Raw genomic sequence first — 22,690 nt, 5'->3', positions numbered from 1 at the left:
ATTGCAAAGAAGGTTACTGCCGAACAATTTTCACTGCTGCTAAATATGTGACTTTACAAACAGCACCATAAAATGTTATAAACCTTAGTAAAATGTCTCATTACTTTGATCTCTGCAGTAGGAGGCTTTGCACTGTAACTTTAAAATGCCAAAAAAAAAAAAAAGTCAAGAAGACAGCCATCTCTTAAGAGCATTTCTTTTTCAAGCTAATAAATTCAGCTGCAGAATTTTTGTTCTTTGTTTTAGGATGTGACAGTTTTGTTGCATAACTACAATTAAGGAATCTCAGAAGGCTTCAAATGTTACAATGTTCTGTGGATGCAAATGCAGAGTCATTTTTTGTTCATTTTTACAGCAGGGAAGGGGCACGGGAATGGCAGTTTATTGCCTTTTTTTAACATCTAGTTTATGATTCATTCTAATATATTCTCTCGTTTGGAATTAACTTCAGATATTCTTGTTCTGACAAGTAGAGTAAATATTTTAGCAGGGACTTTTTAGAGAGATATTTTTGACAGTAATATACTCCTCCCTTAGTGTTACAAAGGAAATACTTGCTATCCAAACTCCGACTCGGCATTTTAATGGAAAGGGTTCCAAAAGAATACGTAGGACGTTACAAATGTAAAATGTGTTTAATGAAAGAGTATACAGATGTCTTTCATGTATTTTAAATAAAAATGTCTAATTTGAGACTTGGGAAACTCAGCAGTGATTTTTGAGCCATATGCTTGTTATTACAATAGCATGTTGCGTGTAACTGTCATTCAGTGAGAAACAACACAGGCCAACAAGAAAAAGACATATAAAAACACAAAGTTAAGGAAGGAAAGACCGTCTGACAAAGCATTTTTGGTTATGTTTTTGCCTTGATTAGAATGTATCACTTTCTTGCTTTCTGTTTGTTCACATAATTCCTATAAATGTCTGTAAGTCTTATTGTAGACATAGGAAAAGGAGAATAGAGGCCAAGCTGCGTGGGCTATAATGAACCAAAACTGCAAAGAGATGCATACTTGACAGAAAGTTTAAAATAAAAATAAACCACAGTTTCTTTGCTTGGTTTCTGGAGCAGAAAGTCGCAAAACAAGCAGAAAACTTTTGGTTCTTGATGTTAGGTTAGCTTAGCTTCCTTACCTCAATTGCTCTATTTCAGACTTTAACCTTCGTTTCAATGAAAAGAATTTTAACCTAATTCAGCTTGGGCTTATGTCTGTGAAACTGGGCCTTGGAAAATATTTCAGAAGTAGCTTTGGCCTTATGTTTGCATTTTGTTCCTTTACAAATGCGGTGGAGGTAACCTTGATTTGTTAGTTAGTGGAGTCACGCTTTATTGTGACAGAAAACTAAGAACAGTCCTTCAGTGAAAATAACAAAGACCTACCCCATGGTGATTGATGAGAACGTTGTACAAGTGAAATGAGCTGGAAAGTCATCATCTTGTCTTTTCCTTTGCCACAGGAAAAGCATAACAGAGAGATTTCTTTTCTTCTGGTTCTGATAAGGAGTCTAACGAAGCATAAGGAGAGGTTACACAGCATGGAAATGTGTTACACCCAGCTGCTCACTAGCTTGCAAAGCTGCAGTAAATAATACGGTTGCTATTTAATAAACAAAGGAAAACAAAAGTCCTTTGATAGTGATCCCTCTCTCATTTGTTGTTCTAAAGATACAGTTTGCTTCTGCTTAATTGACTGTCCTTTTGGAATAACATAGAGTTTGATATTGTATTGTATGATTTGTAATGTTTTCTTTGTTGATAGGGAAAACAAAAGACATCTTTCTAGGGCCTGATTCAGCAAAGCACATGTGTATGTGCTCCAGGTTGTCTGGGTCATAGCTAGCTTTGTCCTCATAGCTTTTCCATGAATGGTTACAGTGAAGATACACAACAAGACATGTAGTTTTCTCTTCCAAATTAGCTTACGTAATCAATAGCATACTTTTTTGCTTGTCACAAGTTAGTCTTTAGAGAAATTACTCATCTGTCACAAGCTGCATTAGTTCTATGCATCATTTGTGACATTTTATTCTTAAAAGATACTGCTTTGTGGAAGTAGTTTGTTCCATTGATAAGCTCGTTTTAGAAATTAACTTCTAACATGCCTTTGGCTCTTTATGTAAAATTTCTTCCCTTAGAGTTTATTCTGTGTAGCATTTGGGGGTTGGGAAGGGAGAAGATGTTTTGCCTGCAAAACACAGGACGCAGTCTTCTCCACTCGCAAGAAGACTACTGGCTCTCATGTTGCACCTTTCTTCCCCTGCACTCCCAAAGCAGGACCAGTTGCTGTCTACTGTGCTAACACCAAGAAGTAAGGAGGCTCATTGCTCATTGTGTCACCATGAGTTGAAAATGCCTCTTTTTTTAAGAACCAGTCAAGTGGTCAAATGAAAACAAGTCCAGGTTTACATGAATTTACACTAATGTAAATCAGTGTTACTCTACTCAGAAGTGGAGGGACTGTGGCCTGGGACTTTGGAGACACTTGGCAGATTTGTGGGACACCCCCCCCCCCCCCCATGTCTCACATTGCAGCTGCTCCTAGTGGTGCTATATAATAGTGTCAGACCATCTGTTAGAAATGAAGATGTGCTTTGAGCAGACACCTCAGGCATCTCATCGCCTGTTACCGTTTGTTGTATATGCAATGCAGCAGTGAGCTACTGAGGCATGCTAATACCTGGCACCTTCTGCTGAATTACTGTGCTTGCTAATCACATGTGGGAGGTAGAAACCCAAGGAGATGAAGTAGGACCACAGTCTCTGAGAGTGAGTGTGGAAAAGGAAATGGTTGAGTCCCTCGGTTTGTTCCTCTCAGGCAGAGGAGCTGAGGAGAGGCCTGATGGCGGCTGCAGCTCCTCACAGGGAGCGGAGGGATAGCACTGAGCTCTGCTCTGTGTGACAGCAACAGGGCCCAAGGGAACAGCATGGAGCTGTATCAGGGGAGGGGCAGCTGGGGTCAGGGAAAGGGTCTGCACCAGAGCATAGTGAGCATGGAACGGGCTGTGGGCACAGCCCCAAGTACCGGAGTTCAGGGAACATTTGGACAATGCTCAGACACAGGGTTTGGATTTTGAGTGGTGCTGTACGGAGCCAGGAGTTGGACTTAGTGATCTTTGTGGGTCCCTTCCAATTCAGGATATTCTATTCTGTAATTCTGCCCTTGTAGGTCCCTTCCAAGTCAGGACACTACAATTCTGTGATTTTAATAATCTATGTATGTGGCAGGGAATGGGCAGCCATTCCCTATTCTAATGCTATTAGAAACTTCTAATGCTTTTGATGAAAGTGAAAGGTTTTGTGCACTTGCTTCACTCCTCTTGCAAAATATCCCCATCCTTTGTCTGTAGGATGAAGTGCCTGTCTGTTCACTTTGTAGTGCTTTTGGTTCAAAGGCTATAGATTTTTAAATTTAGTATTAATATAATTGCAAATGATTGCATCTGTAAATATGGAGAATAACTCTCACTGTTGAGTGCGTCCAAGAAACAATTCTGGTTTTCTCTATGCCTGATTTATATGTACTAAGGTGTCAGTAAGATTATCATCCTGATTAATATTTTGATAGTTCATAAAATGGTGCAAGAGCATTTTAAAGCTATATGGACAATTCTTCGGCCAGGACTCCTCACTAAGCTGGTTCCAAAAGTACGCTATCGCTTCTCGGCTCTTCCTTGAAGCCTGTTTCTACCCATAACTTAAATCCAAGAAATCTTTTCTCTTTTATATATCCCTGTTTTTCTTGAAGGTCGTTATGCCTTTATAACTGAAAGCAAATTCTAAATCTTTGGATTCTTTTTGCAGTACTTAACAAACATTAACCAGTTAATCTTTGCAACACTCATGAAGTAGTTAACCATTATCCCTGAATTTATAATATGGAGCAACAGAGGAAGCAAAGTTAAATAAACTGTTGGAACTACACTCAGTAATTGACCCAAGCCATTGTACAACTCTGAAGAGCATCATGATACTTCAGCCATGCTGAAGAAACAAAGTAGAAACGATATAGTGGAAACAAACTATATTACTGAAAACTGATTTTTAGAAAGTGCCCAACTCACCTGTATCATGAATTTTCTGCAGAGGTTAGGAAGGAGTTGACTTCTTACTTTCTTCTTTATTCCTATCTTTAATAAAATTTGTGAACTGTTTATTATAAGAGCATCTAACTCTGAGAGAGTACTTATATTTCTGTGTTTGGTGTCATGCTGACAGTTTTGTCTCAGAGAAGACTGGCTACAACTTTCTGAAGGTCTTGGTGGCTCTGATCAGTTTGGGAGGAGGATGGAAATATTAAAAAGCAGTGGGGCCAGTACAGGTGTTTGAAATGTGATGGATGGAGTTCCAGTGCCTTCACTAGGTTTTGTTGTGCCTGATAGGAGACTACATTCTTTGTCAGCTTTAAAGTACTCTGAATGACTGTGCTGAATTTCTAGACATTTTGATGATGTAAGAAATCAGAATGAATTAGGCCCAGAATGAATCAGAATGAATACAGTAACTCCAATTTCTAATTCACAAAATTGACTCATCTATCCTGCCAGCCTGTTTTACTGTGCCTTGAACTCTTACGTATTTTTATATATCAGAAAATATCTTTCCTCACATATCAGGAAATGGAACAGGCCTGTGTTACAGTAAGTTAAAGCAAGTTTTTTGTTAAATGAAAGTTATCTGTCTGAAGGAGCCGTAGGTATTAGGTGCTTAAGATCTACTGACTTTTAATGTTTGCATTTCTAATCCTGTAGGATCTTACTAACTCAGTTTACTAAGTTCTAAAAAAGTGTAAGATATTTTCTTGTTGCCATGCAGGTGTTTCATAGAGAGCCTATGCATTTTGAGTGTTAGTGTTCTAAACAGCAACAAAAAAATAGGTAAACTAAAGAAGCAGTCTTCCTGAGCCTTTTGTATCTAGCCAAGGAGATCTGATCATTAAAATCCTCTGGGATACTTTTAAAGTCTCGGCCTTTGTTGTTATGTATAAGCGTATAAACAAATCTCAGCTCTCTTGATCGTACACTGCAGACAAATACAATGAGAATTTCTGCAGGAGTATCGTCTACGTTGTCAGGGTGTTGGTGGACCATTAGGAAGAGCAGTCTGTCAAATCTCAATGTATTTATGTAATTTGAATGCTCCTCTGGACCTGAAACCATTTGGTCTGTGTTGTTTGCATGTGATTTTGACCATATCAAGATGCAGGTCATTGTTCTTAGGTTAGCCCTTGTTGTGTTCAGGTGACAATGCAGGACAGTCATCTCCCAAGGCCTTCCACATTATCTCTAGTGTTAGCTTAAGTTAGCAGTCCCCAGAGGATAGATTTACAGATTTGCTCTTCTAGCAGACGTTACCTGCTAAGTTCAAAGCTGTTTGTAAAGTATTTTTCTTGATGTATGTGCATAGCATTGTTGCAGCTCTCTAATCACTGACCAGCTGGCTTGTTAATATGTGAATAGTGCTGTGGGCCCCTTGCCATATTTCATGTGAGGTCTTGGCTGGGTGGCCAAGCAGGCAGCCTGCAGCCAGTGTCAAAGCGATTCAAGAGTATTGGCACAGCAGTGTCCCCATTAATTTCTGCTTGTCACATGCTGTCATGCAAGTTACACCAGAGAGGAAATGACCGTTAAAAAAAAAAAAAAAGTAGGCTTGTGGCACTTGGTCCCCTCCAGACGTTATCCCTGAGGTTAAACAAGTGGATACAATTAGTTGCTATCCACAGACAGCTGCAGGGAAGGAGAAGCTGAGATGTGGGCCCCACAGCAACGTGTCTTTCCTGTTAGCAAGGAGCGTAGACTGTCAACATATGCCATATTTTTAACCCTTCCTGGAGTCTGAGCAGATTAAGAAGAGCTGTTACAACCAACAGCATCACAAAGGTGCTGGTAAATGGCTGTAATGCTGATTAAGCAGCATTGTCCTCCAAGGAAGGGGTTTTGTATGTTGGCCAATACCTTGTATGTGCAGGTGCAAGCAGTGCTGAAAGAGAAGCATCTCATCAGTGATCAATAATCTACTGGCATAGAGTGAGACAGTGATTTCTGTGAACTCCTTTCAGAAGCACAACAAAGAAGTTAAAGGGAATCACATTCAACTTTCTAAATTTTCCGGATGGACTAATCTCTATGATTATATCAGTAGAGCTTCTGCAGAAATTGCCACAAGTGATGATTCACTTCAGATGCCCCAAAATACAGCTTAGGAATGCAGAAGCAAAGTCTCTGAAAGGGAAATGACTGTGTCCCAAGATGAGGGAAGAAAGTATATACTAAGTATACTATTTTTTTAAACTGAAAGAATTAAACTCTTTTGAGGGGGTATAAAAAGGGGAGTATGCACAGAGCTCCAGAACAGACTCTCTTAGCCGACAGCAAGTCTGCTTCTTGGCTCAGAAGGAGTAGGCTCACAGTATCAGTTGCAAGAAGGCTGTCTTTCTTTGTGGAGAGACGTGACGATTAATGTAGCTAAAATTATATGAAAGTTGTTCTCCAAAATTCAGACTGCAGTTCTGCCCAGGCTATACAACTTGTCCTGGTGTAACTCTTATATACTTCATTTTGACTGGTGTCAGTCCCCGAACATATGCCAGAAGAGTTGTCAGAGCTAATGCACAGAAACTGCAGATGCTATCACAAGTCATTCTTGTTGGGCTTACCAATTAGGTGGGCCAGTAAAGAGTTTGGGGAATTTCTTGGTTTGTTTTAGTTCTCATATCTTTGTCAGCTATTATCAGAAATAGAAGAACAGAGTAGGTAACAACTGTCAGAGCAGAATGCACTGTGAGATATTACTGTATCTAGTATAGTTTTATGAAAAACTTGTAATAAGGAAACAATGTTAAAAGAGATTACCCAGAAGATGTTTGGGGATGTACAAAATTATCATGATATAGCAAAGAGAAATGGGGAAAACTTGTGTTTATTCACTTATCTAGGCCCAGATCTATATATTCTGTTACAGGCTGTGTCTTCTATTATTTTTTCTACTGGATGCAAAGAATGGAAAGCTTTGAAAATGTTAATTAAAAAATTACATCTAGAACAGATCTTGTCAGTAGTGCCACATTTGCCAGTTTCTATCAAATTGTTAAAACAAAATTCCCCTTTGTCCTCATTTAATTTGCATGTATTTTCTTTCTAAAATTCCAGTAGCCAAATAGGAAATGTTGTGTTGCATTTGCATGTCTGGTAATTCCACTCTGATAGGAACTTCTGGTACACTGAATCACTGAAAATAAGTAGGACAATAATTATGTAGGCTGCAAGTTCTTCTCATCAAATGTGAATAACAGCAGCTGATTCTGTAATGCTAACTGACTTCCAGGTATTGAGCCAGAAAGCAAGAAATTTGATATGAAAAGCCTTATAGCCAAGGTGTCAGGAAGAATGAAAACTTTTAAATCAATTATGTAGGTCCTTGGTAGTCTTAAAACATCGGAGAATTTTTGGATTTTTGCATAAATTGTTGGACTTCTGTATACCGAGCCACTATTTTCCTTCTTATGTCACAGCAAATGTAACATGTCCCTTTGCATAAACTCACTAACTGCCCCTTCAGAGTTACAAGGGAACCAGTGAATTTATGTCACTGCAGAAGATCCTAATGAAGCATGGTTTTGGTGTGCTCCAGACATTCCCCAAACAACACTGCTGACTAGCATCAAAGGCTATGTAATTAAGACTAAATTAAGACAAGTATGTGCACCCAGTTGAGTTCAGTGAACTGTTCTGAGTAATCTTCTATCTGCGCTCCTTAAGGAGGCCTGGATTATTATTTTAGAGGACTTGAAAATTTTCAATTTTAGCATGTCTGTTTTAGTAGTTTCTTAATAGTGCCAGATTTCCATACTGATCTCAGTAGTTGTGAACTAAAAAACAAATTCAGTATATGTACTACTCTGTGCTGGTGAGACCTCACCTGGAGTGCTGCATCCAGATCTGGAGCCCTCAGCACAGGAGAGACATGGGCTTGTTGGAGTGTATACAGAGGAAGCCCACAAAAAAGATCCAAGGGATGGAACACCTCTCCTATGAGGACAGGCTGAGAGAGCTGCGGCTGTTCAGTCTGGAGAAGAAAAGGCTCTGGGGAGACCTGAGAGCGGCCTTTCAGTGTCTAAAGGGGGTTGTAAGAAAGAAGGGGACAGACTCTTTAGCAGGATCTGTGGTGAGAGAAGAAGGGAGAATGGTTTCAAAGTAAAGGAGGGAGATTTAGATTGGATATAAGGGAGAAGTTTTTTTTACAGTGAGGGTGGTGAAGCACTGGCACAGGCTGCCCAGAGAGGTGGTGGATGCCCCATCCCTGGAGACATTTAAGGCCAGGCTGGACAGAGCTCTGGGCAGCCTGATCTAGATGTGGGTGTCCCTGTTCACTGCATTTGTGAGAGGGCATGTCAGTAGCATTCTTTATCCTAAAAATTCGGTTATCCAGAATCACTCGTTTTAAATCTGTTTGTTATAGAAATAGTCTAAAAGATCTTTATCAGAAGGTATTTTAAACATGTATTAATCTACTCTAAATGTTATAAAGTATCTATCTATCTATATAAAGTATCTTTGATATGATGAAAACAATTTTACAATCACAAATAATTATGCAAATATTAACTTAATATTTAAAAATAAGTATCACCATGATTTCATTGTCAGCAAATTGTTTACCAGTAGAGTAGCAGTGTAAAAATTACCAAAAAATTATTAGGCAACTCCTTTAATGAGCTTAGCACGTGTTAGTTCTCCTTTGCTATTAATACATGCGATGATGTATTTCTCTTTCTGCACGGTATTTTATTCTGTGAGAAGAAAATGAATATTTTATCCTGTAAAGTTGATGACTGAGACTAAGTGAACAGGTCATTTGGATTTTTTCTCTTTTCTGACAATGAACATATTTAAATTGAATACACTGTGAGGTTCATGCTCTCTAACTGGCGGAAATATCACAGCAATCTTCACTTCTGAGGGTCAATCCTTACCCTGTGAATACTTCCATGGAAAGCAATCGGACTTCTCTGAGATATACTGTTACCCAGTTTAAGGAAATTTGAATGTGTTTTTATGTATGTATTAGGATGAATCATGGATGACTCTTGAGAGGCTATATAGGGGTTAGGTAGAGGCAGAGCGTAGCCTCCTCCTCCTCCAGGATGGAAAAATACCCCAAAAGGAGATTGATCAGACTGGCTTTCTCATGAGATAGGAGAGCAGGAAAAGGACACAAGAGCCGGGATCTTTCTGTCTGCTACCATGTGCCAGCCACTGCACCCAGCCAGCTGTAGAGGGAAGGGCATCCTGCAGCCTCATGGGCTGTGACAAGTTGCTTCACTTCCCACTCCATTGCATGGAGTTCTAGGCAGGCTGGTGTCATGGGTTCCCAACCCAGTGTGAGGACGAGATTTAAAAAAGAAAATCACTGCATTTAACTGGGAGTCACTAAATTATTTCTAACGCTTTTGGGATTCAGTGTAACAACATTAATCATGTCTTCTGCTATTCATGTATCTGTACTGTGTAATTCCTCAGGAATGCCTTTTTTTTTTTTTTTGGCATTAATTAATGTTGACTGTTTGTTACAAAGTATAACCATAGAAGTGCTGTAATTATTCTGCTTCAAAAATAGCCCTCAGAGAAACTGGGAGCTCTTTAAACTTCTATGCCAGCATGTTTGAAAAACATCCTTTAAAATGAAAGTAATTTGATGGCTGGGAGTTTGGTATAATACTGTGGATATGAAGGAGATCTCATGCCGCTCCTCTTCTGTTCTGCTGTTCGGTGAGAGACAGAGTGAGCCTCTTTATCAGCCTGGCTTGATTGATTCATTACATGTTGCAGTCTGAAACTTGTCGTCTTTGTTGTGGTTGTCTCTTATGCAAACACTCCTACAGGGAATGTTCAGGACAAGTATCCCAACACCTGCCGTCCAAAATAGGCATTCCGTTCTGCTCTGCAAAAATAGAAAGACGAGATACAAATAAGTAGAAACTCTGGGTAGAGGAGGCAGGTTGTTGTGCAGGTGAATGAGACACTCCGCAGAGGAACAAGAGAAACATGAGGAGATCCCAGGGGGTTGTGGTCTTTTACCAAACCTTAGCACAGAAATTGCGTGGGAAAATAGGCCAGGGGAAAACAAAACAAAACAAAACAAAAAGACAAACCAGCATTGCTTTAGTTCAAATTTAGGGTCGATCTGTAGCTGATAAGGATCTTTACCATACTGCTTGTATTTGGTGGTATGATTGACTATATTTATGGGCTTCTATGATTTACTTTTTCTGAATTGACACCTTTCTGCTTGACAAAGGTGAATCTGGATAAAAGCTTTTTGTTCTTCACCTGCTAGTCAATAGAATGGAATTGTAAGCTCTACATTATGAGTAGCCGTTCTTATGTGTATGTTACGTATGGGCGCAGGTGGTCTCTGAAGGCATTTTACTTTTGGCATTTCCCTTCAGGTTGCCTACCCCTGTGTACCCTTATACAAAGAGAAAATCTAGCATACACACCTTTACCACTGCGGTGGGTTAGCCTTGGCCAGAAGCCAAACTCCCACCCAGCCACTCCCTGCTCCCCCCAGCCTCAGTGGGAATGGAGCAGAAAAGAAAAGAAGAAAAGCAGGAATGAGTGGGCTGAGATGAAACAGGGAAATTGCTTATCAATTACTATCAGGGTTAAAACAGACTTGCTTTGGTCTTAAGTTTAATGCTGATTAAAATAAGTATTTAATTACTAATTTGCGTACTGGGAAAGAAAAAAGCAAATATTAAAACAGCACTTTAAAATAACCCCTTCCACTGCCTGTTTCCAGCCTCACATCCCTCATGAGCTCTCTCTTCCCTGAGGGGCGCAGGGGGTAATGTTTGTTGGGCTACTGTCTGCTCCTAACAGTTCTTTCTGCCTCTCCTTCCTCCTTTTCTCCTGCTCCTGCATGGATCCTCCATGGGTTGCTGTATAGATAGATATCTGCTCTATCATGAAGCACCTCTTCCTTTCCCTCTTTTTCCTCTTCTGTATACTGCAAACTGTGTGTGAAAATGTTTGTGGAAAAGTTTCCTTGTGGTTCCCTATGGTATATGTGGCCTAATAGTGAATGGAGATAAATATTGTGTGAGTTCTGCAGAGAATCTGTCCAGCCTTAGACAACAAGTAAGATAACATAGGCAAGTGACAGATAATGTTAGCTGGAAATCAATGGTGGGGAGCTCTTAAAGTATCAGAGTGGTGTTTTTGGAACTGGTAACTTGGAAGGGACATGTAGATCAGAAGCTGCAGGAAGTTTAAGGGTGAGGGTCAAGAAAGGATAGGAAGAAGAGGAGATGAAGTCTGGAGGAGATCAAGGCTTTTTCCTCTGGCACCTGAGGTAGAGGTAAGCTGTGAATCCCATCTTTGGAAGAGGCAGCAGCAGCAACTGCTCATGCTAATCCAAATCTGTCCATGTCCTCATCAATAGTAGGAGCCACTTATGAGCAGAAATAAGTATATTTGTATGTATTATTGATACAATATGGCACTACTTGAAAATTTTCTCATAATTTGGTCTCAGCATTCAGTAAATATCCATATTTAATTTAATATTCCAGATTTGGGAATGCCATCACCAATACCATATGTGGTGGAACATATAAAACTTGTGTCATTTTCATAACAACTTTTGCTTCTTACTGTTTCCATTATAAGACTTTTGCAAAATTGAAGCTACATTTTTGCCTCTAAGGAAGGTATTTTGCTTCGTTGCATCCCAAAGTAGCTCAGTTTTCAGCAGTTACAGATAAATATTTTAGGTCTGTGCATAGAGTACTTTGAAAATGCATCCTGAAAAGGGAAAACGTTTTAAGATCATGATTTTCTGAAAGCAATCACAGTGGAATAATATATATATTTTCAACTCAGGCAACAGCTCTTGTAGGATTGGTGAGATTGGTAGAAGTCTCTAACTTGAAACAACAGTCACTGTTTGGTATCTATTTGTAAATATAAAATACCCAAAGAATATCTGATTGAGATTAGAGCTTCTTAGACTTGTTAGAGATTACTATTCAAATCTGCTAAGAAATGAATCTTCTGTTTTGTCAAATAGAATTGCATCATTTTGCAATTACTTTATGAATTGTGATTTGAACTGTGAATCAAACGTATGGTATGCCAAGGCACAGTAGAAAGTATCTCAGGGAAACGCAGACATAGAACAAATTGTGGCAATTGGGATAATGCTAATAAAACTGGATGCACTTCCACTGGATGAGGGAAATTATTCTGCAACTAGCAGAGCGGAACTACATTCATTGAGCTTGAGGGGGAAATATGAAACAGAAACAGCATGAGAAAATTCTTGATATGTTTGGTAACTGCAGGAATGAGTTTACATTCTTGACAAATGAATAGGATGCAGAAATGTCACAAAAAGGGACTTGCCAGGATCTACTGACTAATATTGAAGTTCTTTAAATTCAGTTGTTATTTTTTCCGGTATCATGTTTGTCTGGAATAAAATAGTTAGACCCAAATTCAGTGAAAACTTTAAGTACATGCATAAGATAACCACATGGTTAAATGTTTTTGGTATGTGCTGTAACTCTTCAAGACTCATCCAAAGACTATTGGGATTTGACGTAAGTTAAAATAGTGACTAGGTAAGACACATTTTAATTCTACTGGGGACCCGCAGGGCTGTAGTTGTAGCTCTTCCACACATTTCTGAGTTGCAAAGGGAACTTACGAAAATACAAGAAGATTCACTACACTTTGTATATTTGTTTTAGAGGAGCAAACCCTATTAAGCTAGTTATCAAAATGACCAAATCTCTGCTTTTCCTGGGGAAGCAAAGGAAATAAAAGCATCAGAATCGAGAGCTCAGTTTACCACCATTCTTCAGAGGTCATTATAGTTAAATGTTGCCACAGATTCCATAGTTTCATGTTAGTATCTTCATCGTTTGAATCTTCAAATCAAAACTGATCTCTGTATCAACAGCCCACTGTTAACTACTGTTTGGCAGAAGGAGTTGTAGGCTGTATGTAATAATGGGCATGTTTTATCAGAGGTCAGATTAGAACTTCCAGCCTTAGTATTTATACATTATATAATATTTTCTGTGGTGATGACTTGAGACATTTAATTTTATATTAAATTACATAGCAGTGTCAAAGTTTATCTTAAAAATACATCCAGATAAAGCAATATTATCAAGTTGAATGTTTTGAGTTATTTTAAAATCAATTTTCAGATAGGATTCTTTTTCATAGTATGCTTTGAATGTTTTCTTGTAAAAAATGTCAGGTTTTTCCTGTTCCTGTGATGATCATAAGAACAAAAGCAACCAAACTCAGTTTATCCTACCTTTTTCCTATGTTTCATACCATCCACCTCTTCAAGATCATTTTGGTTGCTAACAACAGGATTGGCGGAGAGCCTATTGCATTGCTTGTGGAAAGCACATATGTTACCAGCAAGCACAGGGCTGGACTTTCATCAACTCAAGTCAAGTGCACACAAAAAATTAACTTACTCCTTTTGTTTCTTGCTCACTGCAACATCTCCTTGTAGCTATTTGTTTTGCAAATACACTTTTCAAGTTGATGGTATCCCTCTCATTTGGAATTCTGGGGGTTTCTAGTGTTTAGTTTTGAGTCTCTTGGTTCATTCCTTTCACATTACACAGATTAGTATGAAAACATGGGTACAGATGAAATAGTGTCTTCTGCTGTGGAAGTGTCATGGAAGATTGCATCACCATAACACAACAGAAAGCCAAATGGTAGTTAATACACTGATTTAGTGCTGCAGTTTGATCTAAGAAGTTTCTACACTTTTCAGTGTACTCTATAGAATGGGTTTTGACAAGTAAACTTTTTTCCCACTGTAACATTAAATTCTGACAAAACAGTCATTTAATTAGCTTTCCTGTTTGAAACAGAGCTTGTGCCTATTGAAGTGAATAACAAGATTTCACTTCACTGGGACAAGACAAAGCAGACAGCTGGGAAGTGCAAAGTGGTGCGTGGTTTAAAGTTAAAACCAAAAAGCTGCAATATATTTTTCTTACTTGGACAGCATTCACTAAAAGTTGATCTGTGTTTCGCAGACATGCTTTTGTTATTTAAGTTTGTTGAACAGTCTTTATGCTTTTAACAATTAACCACAAATAATTCAAGTAGAAATGATATGTGAACTTGATAAGTGCACCTATTCAAGTCAACAGGTTCTAGCAATATCCTGTCCATTTAATATTAATAGGTATTTTTATCTCAAGTCAATACTTACTTAAATTAGTTCTGCAGACTGTGGCTGGGTGTTTGCCTTGTCTTGATAATTGCGTATTGATTTCTTCCTTATACTTAGGATATGATGCTTCAGCTGTTTCGGGGACTGGATTTTCTGCACTCACATCGTGTGGTGCATCGGGACCTGAAACCCCAAAATATCCTTGTAACCAGCAGTGGGCAGATCAAGTTAGCTGACTTTGGCCTTGCACGAATCTACAGTTTTCAGATGGCTCTTACATCAGTGGTAAGTTTCTGGAAGCTTTTAATTTTTCTTTTAATTTGGCACAGTGCTTTAGTCTCTATGGCCCTGATAAGTAAGGTATTTAACTCTGCTTCTAAAATCATCTCTACTGTTGAAGTTACTTGTGTCTGCAAAACAGTTGCTTTCCTACCTGGACTGAATTTATTATGGTTACTTTGTAAAAGTAATCAATTACTGATTACTGATTCTAAATTAAATCATGACTGATCATTGAAGGATAGGTATGTGCTAGTTTTCTGAAACCTCTGCAGTCTAGCTTCTGTTGTGATTTGGGCTTGTTTTGCATGTTAAAGTTTCCAAAGTATATCTATTTTGAGATAAAATTCATGTTGATGCTGAAGTAGTCTTGTCTGAAAAAAATACACAGATAATTTAGGAAATGCCACACTTACACCTATGATTTCTCATGTGTGAATATGGATTTGGTGTTTGCTCCCATATTTTAGCGAGTGATTCCACATAGCACTGTGTTAGAGGCAGCTGAAGTGGACCTGGCAGCTAAAATCACAGCTATTTCCCAAACTAGCTGTTAAAGAGCACCTCCAGTATCTCTAGATCCCCTGCCACTGTTGCCCCTCTCCAAGGATCTCCCCTGCTTGTCCTTGGCTCAGACATGAGCTTGGTCCCAGAAGATCTGGCCTTCTCCTGCATTAATTCTTGTAGGAAAGCTCTGCCAGCCCTTTGCTTTTGACCGTTTCCACACTTGCTGTCCCTGCCTCCAAAATCAGCTGTTGTTAGCTTGGCACACCTAAGTGTATTGAAGAGGAACAGCGCTGTGTACATGTTGGGTGTCATTTGTTTTTGTTGCTTGCTCATGAATAATTTTCTATTTTGTATTCCAAGTATCACAACTGCCATGGTAGTATTACTTATGCTAAAGACAGGCAAGGGAGAAAAGGAAAAGAGAAACTGAAAGGTGTCCAGTTTGCACTTTGCATTGTATTGTAGAAGTCAGCCTGGCTCACATTGATAAAAAGCAATCCACTGTTATTGCTGTAAGAGTCTCACTACCACTCTGAGTTGACAGTGACATCCTGGGTTCTGACGTCAGTATGAATGAAGGCAGGAAGCAGCAGCAAACTGAAACATCATCATGGTCAATGTATGAAAGTATCCTCTTAACATAAAGCATAAGTAAACTTGTGTTTTAGGATTGGTTTTGGTTTTTCTCTTCCACTGCTTGTAGGTTGTAGCCTAATCCAAAGCTGAAAGAATATCTCAGCTGAGGACAGTGAGGGCTGATCATATTGTAACTCAAAAACTCAAAACAGAGCTCTGAAGAAAAGGAGAGAAAGATTGCTCCTAAATTGCTGTAATCTTTCATCAGGTAGTCAGAAACAGTAATAGTTTCAGTGTTTGTTTCTATTGATCTATAAAATCCTTTAAACTAAAACTGGAGTTATCTATGGCTGCTGACAGTGTGCTTTTGAAAAGCTGTGCATAACATGAGGAGAAAACATCTACAGAACTGTGCTGGAGTTTGTCCACGATTGATCATGTAGCCTGTGTAGGAAGGAAGGTTAGAAGACCCAGAAATACAACGCTAATACATTCTAATACATTTACTTTGATAAAACCATACCAATATCTGCTTGTATGAGAACACTGCCAGAACTCTTATGTGAAAGGTATACCTGTACTCAAGTATCTAATACTTGCCTGCTGGAACTAGTGGCTCAAAACCCATGCGCTGATATCCTTAGCACTGCTGTGAACAAGAGATCCTTAGGCTGAGGGTGTCCATGTGCGAGTAAGTTCTGTGTTAACACAATGCCGCTGTCGTTGCAGCTATGCTGAAGAGTATTAAAATAGTTGAATTATTCAGGTGCCAAGGACAAGTGTATGGATCTAGGCATGAATTATGGCTTTCACACATAAAATTTACTCTAGCAGGATTTTCTTTTTTAAAAATCAAAGCTGTGTTCAAAGACAGTGTATTGATAGAATGTTCATGCTGATGGCAGGCTTAAGAGAAAGGATGCTTTGCTTTCTTAAGTTAAAAAAATAGTGGTTTTTGAAACACCTTGTGCTAAGGTTTTTACTTCAGAATCAGCTTTTGCTGTGTGTGCACTAACCAAAGACGAGCCCTCCGTGCAATGTGATAATGTGATGTGGTTTTAAATGTCAGCCTTCGTTGCTTTTCCAGAATTTGCATTGGTTAGAGACTTACTAAATGTGTATTATCTGGTCCCATTAGGCAATGAGTTTTCCTTTTCTGAACTTAACTTTTATTTGTGAGAAGCTGCTTTGGAGTGCTAATCCTTTTTTGCTTTTTTCCCCCATTAACATTCAGTGCAGGAAACAATTTTTTTAAAAACCTTTATTGTTCCCAAAATAAAGTCTAAATTGCAGATCCTTGCCAGGCAGTGAGTAAACTTTCATTGACTTCCAGATTTGTTTTGATGTGTTTGCAGAAAAAAATATTGCCTTATGAAAAACAGCATATATCTAAACATGTGTCAATTAATTGTCAATTAATAAAACTCTGAGCTTGCAAGGATTGATTTGGGATCTTTATTAAAAAGTGATAATGCAGACAGGCAAGGATAAGAAACACATTGCATGTGCTACATGGTGATCAACACAAGGGCTCTGCAACATTTCCTTCAGAAGAGAATCCTTCTGCAGAATGAACTGTTACAAGAAGCATCTTTTGAAGTATCAGATCATTCCTAAGATGCGTCCTCATTCTTTGCTCACAAAGGAACTCTTCAACTGGGACAAAAAGAGCTTGCCATGAAAGTGATCCAGTACAAACCAATCCAGCCCTGGTTCTCTGGGTGCTGCAAGTGGTAACTTCAAAGCAGGCTCTCTCTGACAGCCAGTTGCTTCTCCAATCCTTCTGGCAGATCTGTTGTCTGGGCGTGCTGCAGTCGTTTACCTCTTGGTATTTTCTTCGGTGACTGAATAAAAGATTCAAACTAATGTTACGCATCCTTGGGGGGGCAGGGTGGAGATCAGTGCTACCAGCTGTGGTCAGGCTGAGCGCTGATACAGGTCTGAAATAACAGCATGAGAGAGAGAACGAGGTTGGGGCGGGGAGTCTCAGATGGAGGATAATAGTGTACGCTTTCAGTTTCATCCTAAGTTAGCCTCTTTTTCTAGTGTTGGTCTTGGCCCTTGGGGAAATTTTGAATAGGCTTTGTGATAGCAGAGAAGCTCCATAGGAGAGAAGAGGTGAATTGATGTGACTTTGTAATTTTAGAGTCTGATGGTAAAAGCTAATGAACTATCTACATTTTTCTGTTGCTCAGAAAAATGGGCTCTCGGTTTTAACTTTCTCTCAACAAAGGAGCAGGTGGCCGTCTTGAAAATTTGAAGTTGCATTGTGAAAAAGAAGTAAGCCATTCATCAGTCCTTTCCTGACTTCTAGCTGCCTTAAAGAAAATAAATGAAGCTGAATCATGGCACAGCAGAACACTGAGATAAGCGCACAGTTGTGATCATAGCATGTAGGTGGAACTGGGGATGTCCAGCTTTTAAATCATGACCTGCCTTAAAGAACCTGAGTGAAACTGGCAAGATGTTACTAACACACAATGCTTTCTTTGAAAACATGTGTGCTTTACCTTAGATGGCAGCACTACTGATGTTTTTTTTCCCATGAAATGCAAACAAAATTGTTTTATGTCTTCCTTTAAAAAAAAAAGTTTGCTTTTAGATTTACTGAACATCAGACAATGCATCACTTTCTCTTCTGATGCCCTAAGTTGTTTAATGCTGGGCTCTGCTAGGCTGACAAAAAAAAAAAACATAAAATCCCGTAGTTATTGTCAGTGAATAATTTTAGATTACGCTAGCATTTTATTTGAGTGTTTTTTCTTCAGGATAAAAACTTTCCATCCGTTTCCTGGCAGTCACTTCAGCACAAATGGTTTACATGTCACATCATGCAGGAACTTGGGTTTCGTTTTGTTGGTATAGTAGCAAGGGAGCATAAAATAAGTTTCGCTAACTGGGCTTACTTTGTAAAATAAATATATAAATTAGTTACAGCAACAAAAGGAATAACAAAAAAGATGGAAAAAAGTTCTTCCAAAAGAAAAGAGCACTTTCCTGTTTCCTGCCCAGTGCTGCATTGTAAGATACTAATAAATGCCACTTGTTAGTAAATAAATACTGTGAATGTAGGCTCTTGTTTGAGCTAATATGAGAGTTAAGAGCTTGGAAACAACACAAAGAAATTTCTTCTGCTTTGATTCGTTCTTTCTATCTTTTCCTTTCTTTATTCAGCCACCTTTCAATGACACTATGCTTCCCAAAATCCAAATATTTATGTGTATGTAATAAATCCTGCAGAGTCCCTTCCTATGCCAGGTATGTTCCAGCAAAGCCAGAGTCTGCTCATTGCAACTTTAGCCTGAGAGGCATTGGATAACCCTGAGTGAGCCTGATTCAGCAGTCTCCTTATAGCTCACAGTTAACATCAAACACAAGGGTGGGCCTACAGAAATTAATCAAGAGCCTGCCTCTGGTGAATCAGAGGCACAGTCTGGGCTGTGTTAAGAGGTGCTTCAGTGAAATTAGTAAAGCAACACTGGATTTTGTGTCGTATTGATTTTGATGAGAATTGAAGTTTTGCTCCCTCAGACAGGTGGAGGTGACATTGTTTTGGTACGCGCTGAGTCTTCACTGATGTGAGGAAGCACATCACCGTAGGTCTGAGCCCATCTTTAGCTCTTCCCTCATGGTGCATTTCTGGGTCCATCGAAGTGTCCCTGAAAAGGAAAATGAGTCACAGCCAGCCAATCAAAGGATCAAAATATGTGTCGTTGAGCTTTTGAGTGCTGCTGCTGAAAGGTTGTGGTTGGTTAGGAATGCTTTGTGATTAAATCGGTTGCTTTATTTAAGGAAAATCTCTCTTTCCTATTAATATAGAGTTCTGCATAAAAGGTCCATGTATCTTGCTTTGTGAAGCAAACAACCAGATAGTGTCCTCCCATATCAGAAAAACTATTTCCATCATATAAAATGGGTCATTATCTCTGGAGCCATCTTAAGAACAAAAATAATTAGCAGCACATTGACAGGAAACTGAGCAGCTCACTAAAATCATTTCAATGTATATTTATGTTGATTTTACTCCAATCAGATGTTCACAAAGAGAGCTCAGATTTACGTGAAAATATCTATGAACAAGCAGATTGCTTAATAAAACATCAAAAGCCAATACAGAAATATGTGTAGACAAACTTAGGAAATTAGAATAGAAGTTGCTTTTGTTCAGTGTCATGATAGTGACATAGGATCATTCTGAAAACTGACCATTAATTCTTGTTGCCCATCACAAGATATTTGAAAGCTTTTAGACTTGTCTAGAAGAGTGCTCACAGAGGGACAAAATAAGGGTGTTATTCTTAGAAATGCATCCTGGAGATGGTATTCTAAGGGTGCCATTTTGCAGCCAGCGTAAGTAGACACAGCATTTCTACTGCTGCTGCAGAAAGGATGGTCCTGCTTTCAGCCACACACTGTTGGCTCCCATAGTGGTCATGAACTTGCAGTTCGCCAGAAAATGAGCCGCACAAAAAGGAGTTCCTGATCTTCAGTTGGATTAGGCAACGCAAATCAGAGCATGGCCATGTGAGTGAAAGCGCTGACTGACACGGAGGAGGGTGAGCAGAAGGATGGGGTCATCCTCTCCATAGAGATCACAGTCTTAGGTTTGTTGGAGTCGGTTATGAAACCACATCTGAAGTTCGTCAGCTGAGGACTCAGAAAAACTGAAACGCGGAAATGTTTTTCAGAACTTCGTAGTTCACACCAACTTAACCTTTTTTGAAGATGTTAGATGAACAATCAGTTACTGGTTCATTTAAGGCTGTTATTGTATCTGAAGAAAACTTGTATCTGTATTAATGTTTGAAGTATTTTTTAATCTCCAAGTGCCAAGGCCTGAGTTCAGGGCTCTGTGCTGTTCCTCCACAGCTGATACCATAACTCACCCTTGAGACCTGCTAGGAATGCAGGGAATGCAACCCTCTGCTGTGATTCAGGCCCAGGACTATCATGAACCATAAAAAGACTATCTTTTAATCTTTAAAAGAAAGTAAATTACTTTACAGTAAACAAGCAAATTGGCTCCACATGAGAATGTCTTCTGTGCCAAATAATCTTCTTTTCAGGGCTGCAGCATTAGAATATATCTCATGTGATTACAGAGTTTGTCCACACTGAGCTGAGCATGTTTTGCAGCCCTGCAATGGTACTAGTTCAACCTTGCTGAATAAGTCTTCTTTGTGTTGATGGAAAAAAAGGAGAAAAGATAGAATTCCTTGTACGATTCATATCAGAACAAAGAAGGTTTCTGCTGGGCTAGACCAAAGGTTTAACATGCTCTTTATCAAAAGATGATGTCCAACAGAGAATGCTTATGAAGGAGAGTAAAATCAAGAAACCAGACTCCAGCAATCAGAGATTTAGCAATTTTCAGTGCTGGAGGTTGTATCTCAGGCATTGTCTTTAATAATTACTGACGAACTTGTCCTCCACAAATTCATCTCTTTTCTTTTTGGACATTTTATTTTCTTGGCTGCAGCTAACTTCCATACTGTAAAGAAAGTTTATTATTTTGTTTTGAACCTGACACGTGGTAATTTTTCTTAGGTTCCTCTTCATTTGACTTATGTGATACATTTTCTTTCTAGATCTGGTTGAAAACCAGTATTATTTTGTATCAGAGCAGTTCCCATGGTGAGAAAAAAGTATTCCATGTGAATAGGCCTCCACATGTTGCTGTGAAGAAAAAATGAAATGTTCTTACGTTCTTCTTCCTCGTCTTGTCTCTTTATTTTCCTTTTTTTTTTTTTTTGGCTTAACAAGATTCAGTAAACATTGTTAGTAACACCTAAAGTTTTCATGCAGATATCTGGTGAACTCACTTAGGATGTAGAAGAACTGGAATTACAAGGAACAAGCTGTGCTTAAACTGCTCAAAAAGCAAGGGGGCTAGGTGTAAGAGGGATAAGGAAAGGCAGAAAATTACTAGTGTGCATTTTCTCTGTGTTACAGAAGAGCATCCAGATATTGCCTGCCCTTACTTCTATTTTCTGCTTTCAGATGTAAAAATATGTAGTGCATTTCCCCCACCCAGTGATTTACATCTTCTTTGTACCATTTTTCTGATGATTTAAGCGGGTCTGTTTTTACAACTACTCTCAGAGATAATTGAGAGGGTTGGATTGTGAAAACAATTTGATTGTTTGACAAGGTCTCTCTTTGTGTATTTACAAAACTGTTCCCACATAATTTCAAACCATCCTGAAACACTATAATACAGCCCCAGGTTATGCTCTTATCAACACACACAGGGCTAGCAAGTATGGGCCTGTTGCGTTCTTGAATGTGAGATGGGGAAAGGAAGATGAGCAGAGCACTGCCATACTCCCCTTAAGCACTTGCTATTCTGGAATGAAGGTAGGCATCCCTACACTGCTGACAGAAATGCTCTCAGAGCTTTACATACAGTAAAAATTTGCAGTATTGGGGAAGTATCCATAAATTTTCACTGTTCACTGGGCAAATTCCTGCTGTAGAAGTTATTCCTAACTGAAAATTCCCTTGTCCAGGTACACCAGAGGAAATTTCTTTTAGCTTAACATTATTTAGAACTTGACCAGTGTCACCAGTATGGAATTTCTAGGGCTTAAAAGCAGAAGAGATTTGAAATCACCCAGTCTTTTTCTGAGTCAGGCATGATAGTTCTGTTATGTCATTTCTAATGTTTTGCTATTGTCAACTTTAAATATGTCAAGAAATAGGGATTCCATAACTCTCCAGGGGAGTCTGCTCCAAAACCTCTATATAATCACTTTCAGAAAGTTTCCTTGATGTCCATCCTTCAATTTCCGTTCTTAATTTAACATCATTATTTTCTTTGTTTTTATATGCTGAATGGTAGCAGATGTCCAGGGCCTTGTAGTTGGCTTCCTAGAGAAATCTACTACATGTTGCTGTATACATTAGTTCTTGTGAAAAGTGAAAAGATAATTTTTTTTTTCTCATTTGCTAAACCATGGAAGTTTAGTAGTCCTAGTTTATCCAGGTTCCAGTATAGGACACAACCTAATCTGAATTTCTCTAAAATTACCATATTTTAGAATTAAGTGGACAAATGCAGAAGAAAATAGATTACACTAGAAGAATTAGTGATCTAGAAGGTGAATTCCTCAG

The 22,690-nt window shown here is 38.8% G+C and overlaps 1 protein-coding gene across 4 annotated transcripts in view; it reads left to right on the top strand.

Annotated features, from left to right (window-relative positions):
- CDK6 (cyclin dependent kinase 6) overlaps nucleotides 1–22,690 on the top strand; it is a 132,795-nt gene that overhangs the window by 39,020 nt on the left and 71,085 nt on the right. For all 4 annotated transcript variants that reach the window (XM_085227441.1, XM_085227439.1, XM_085227440.1 and 1 more), the window contains exon 4: nucleotides 14,333–14,500. In XM_085227441.1, coding sequence (XP_085083567.1) covers nucleotides 14,333–14,500 — 168 coding nt within the window. The remainder of the gene's footprint in view (nucleotides 1–14,332; nucleotides 14,501–22,690) is intronic.

The sequence above is a fragment of the Meleagris gallopavo genome, chromosome 6 (genome assembly GCF_905368555.1).
Source record: "Meleagris gallopavo chromosome 6, MGAL_WU_HG_1.1, whole genome shotgun sequence".
Taxonomy (NCBI): Eukaryota; Metazoa; Chordata; class Aves; order Galliformes; family Phasianidae; genus Meleagris; species Meleagris gallopavo.
This window is presented reverse-complemented; position numbering and strand designations above follow the sequence as displayed.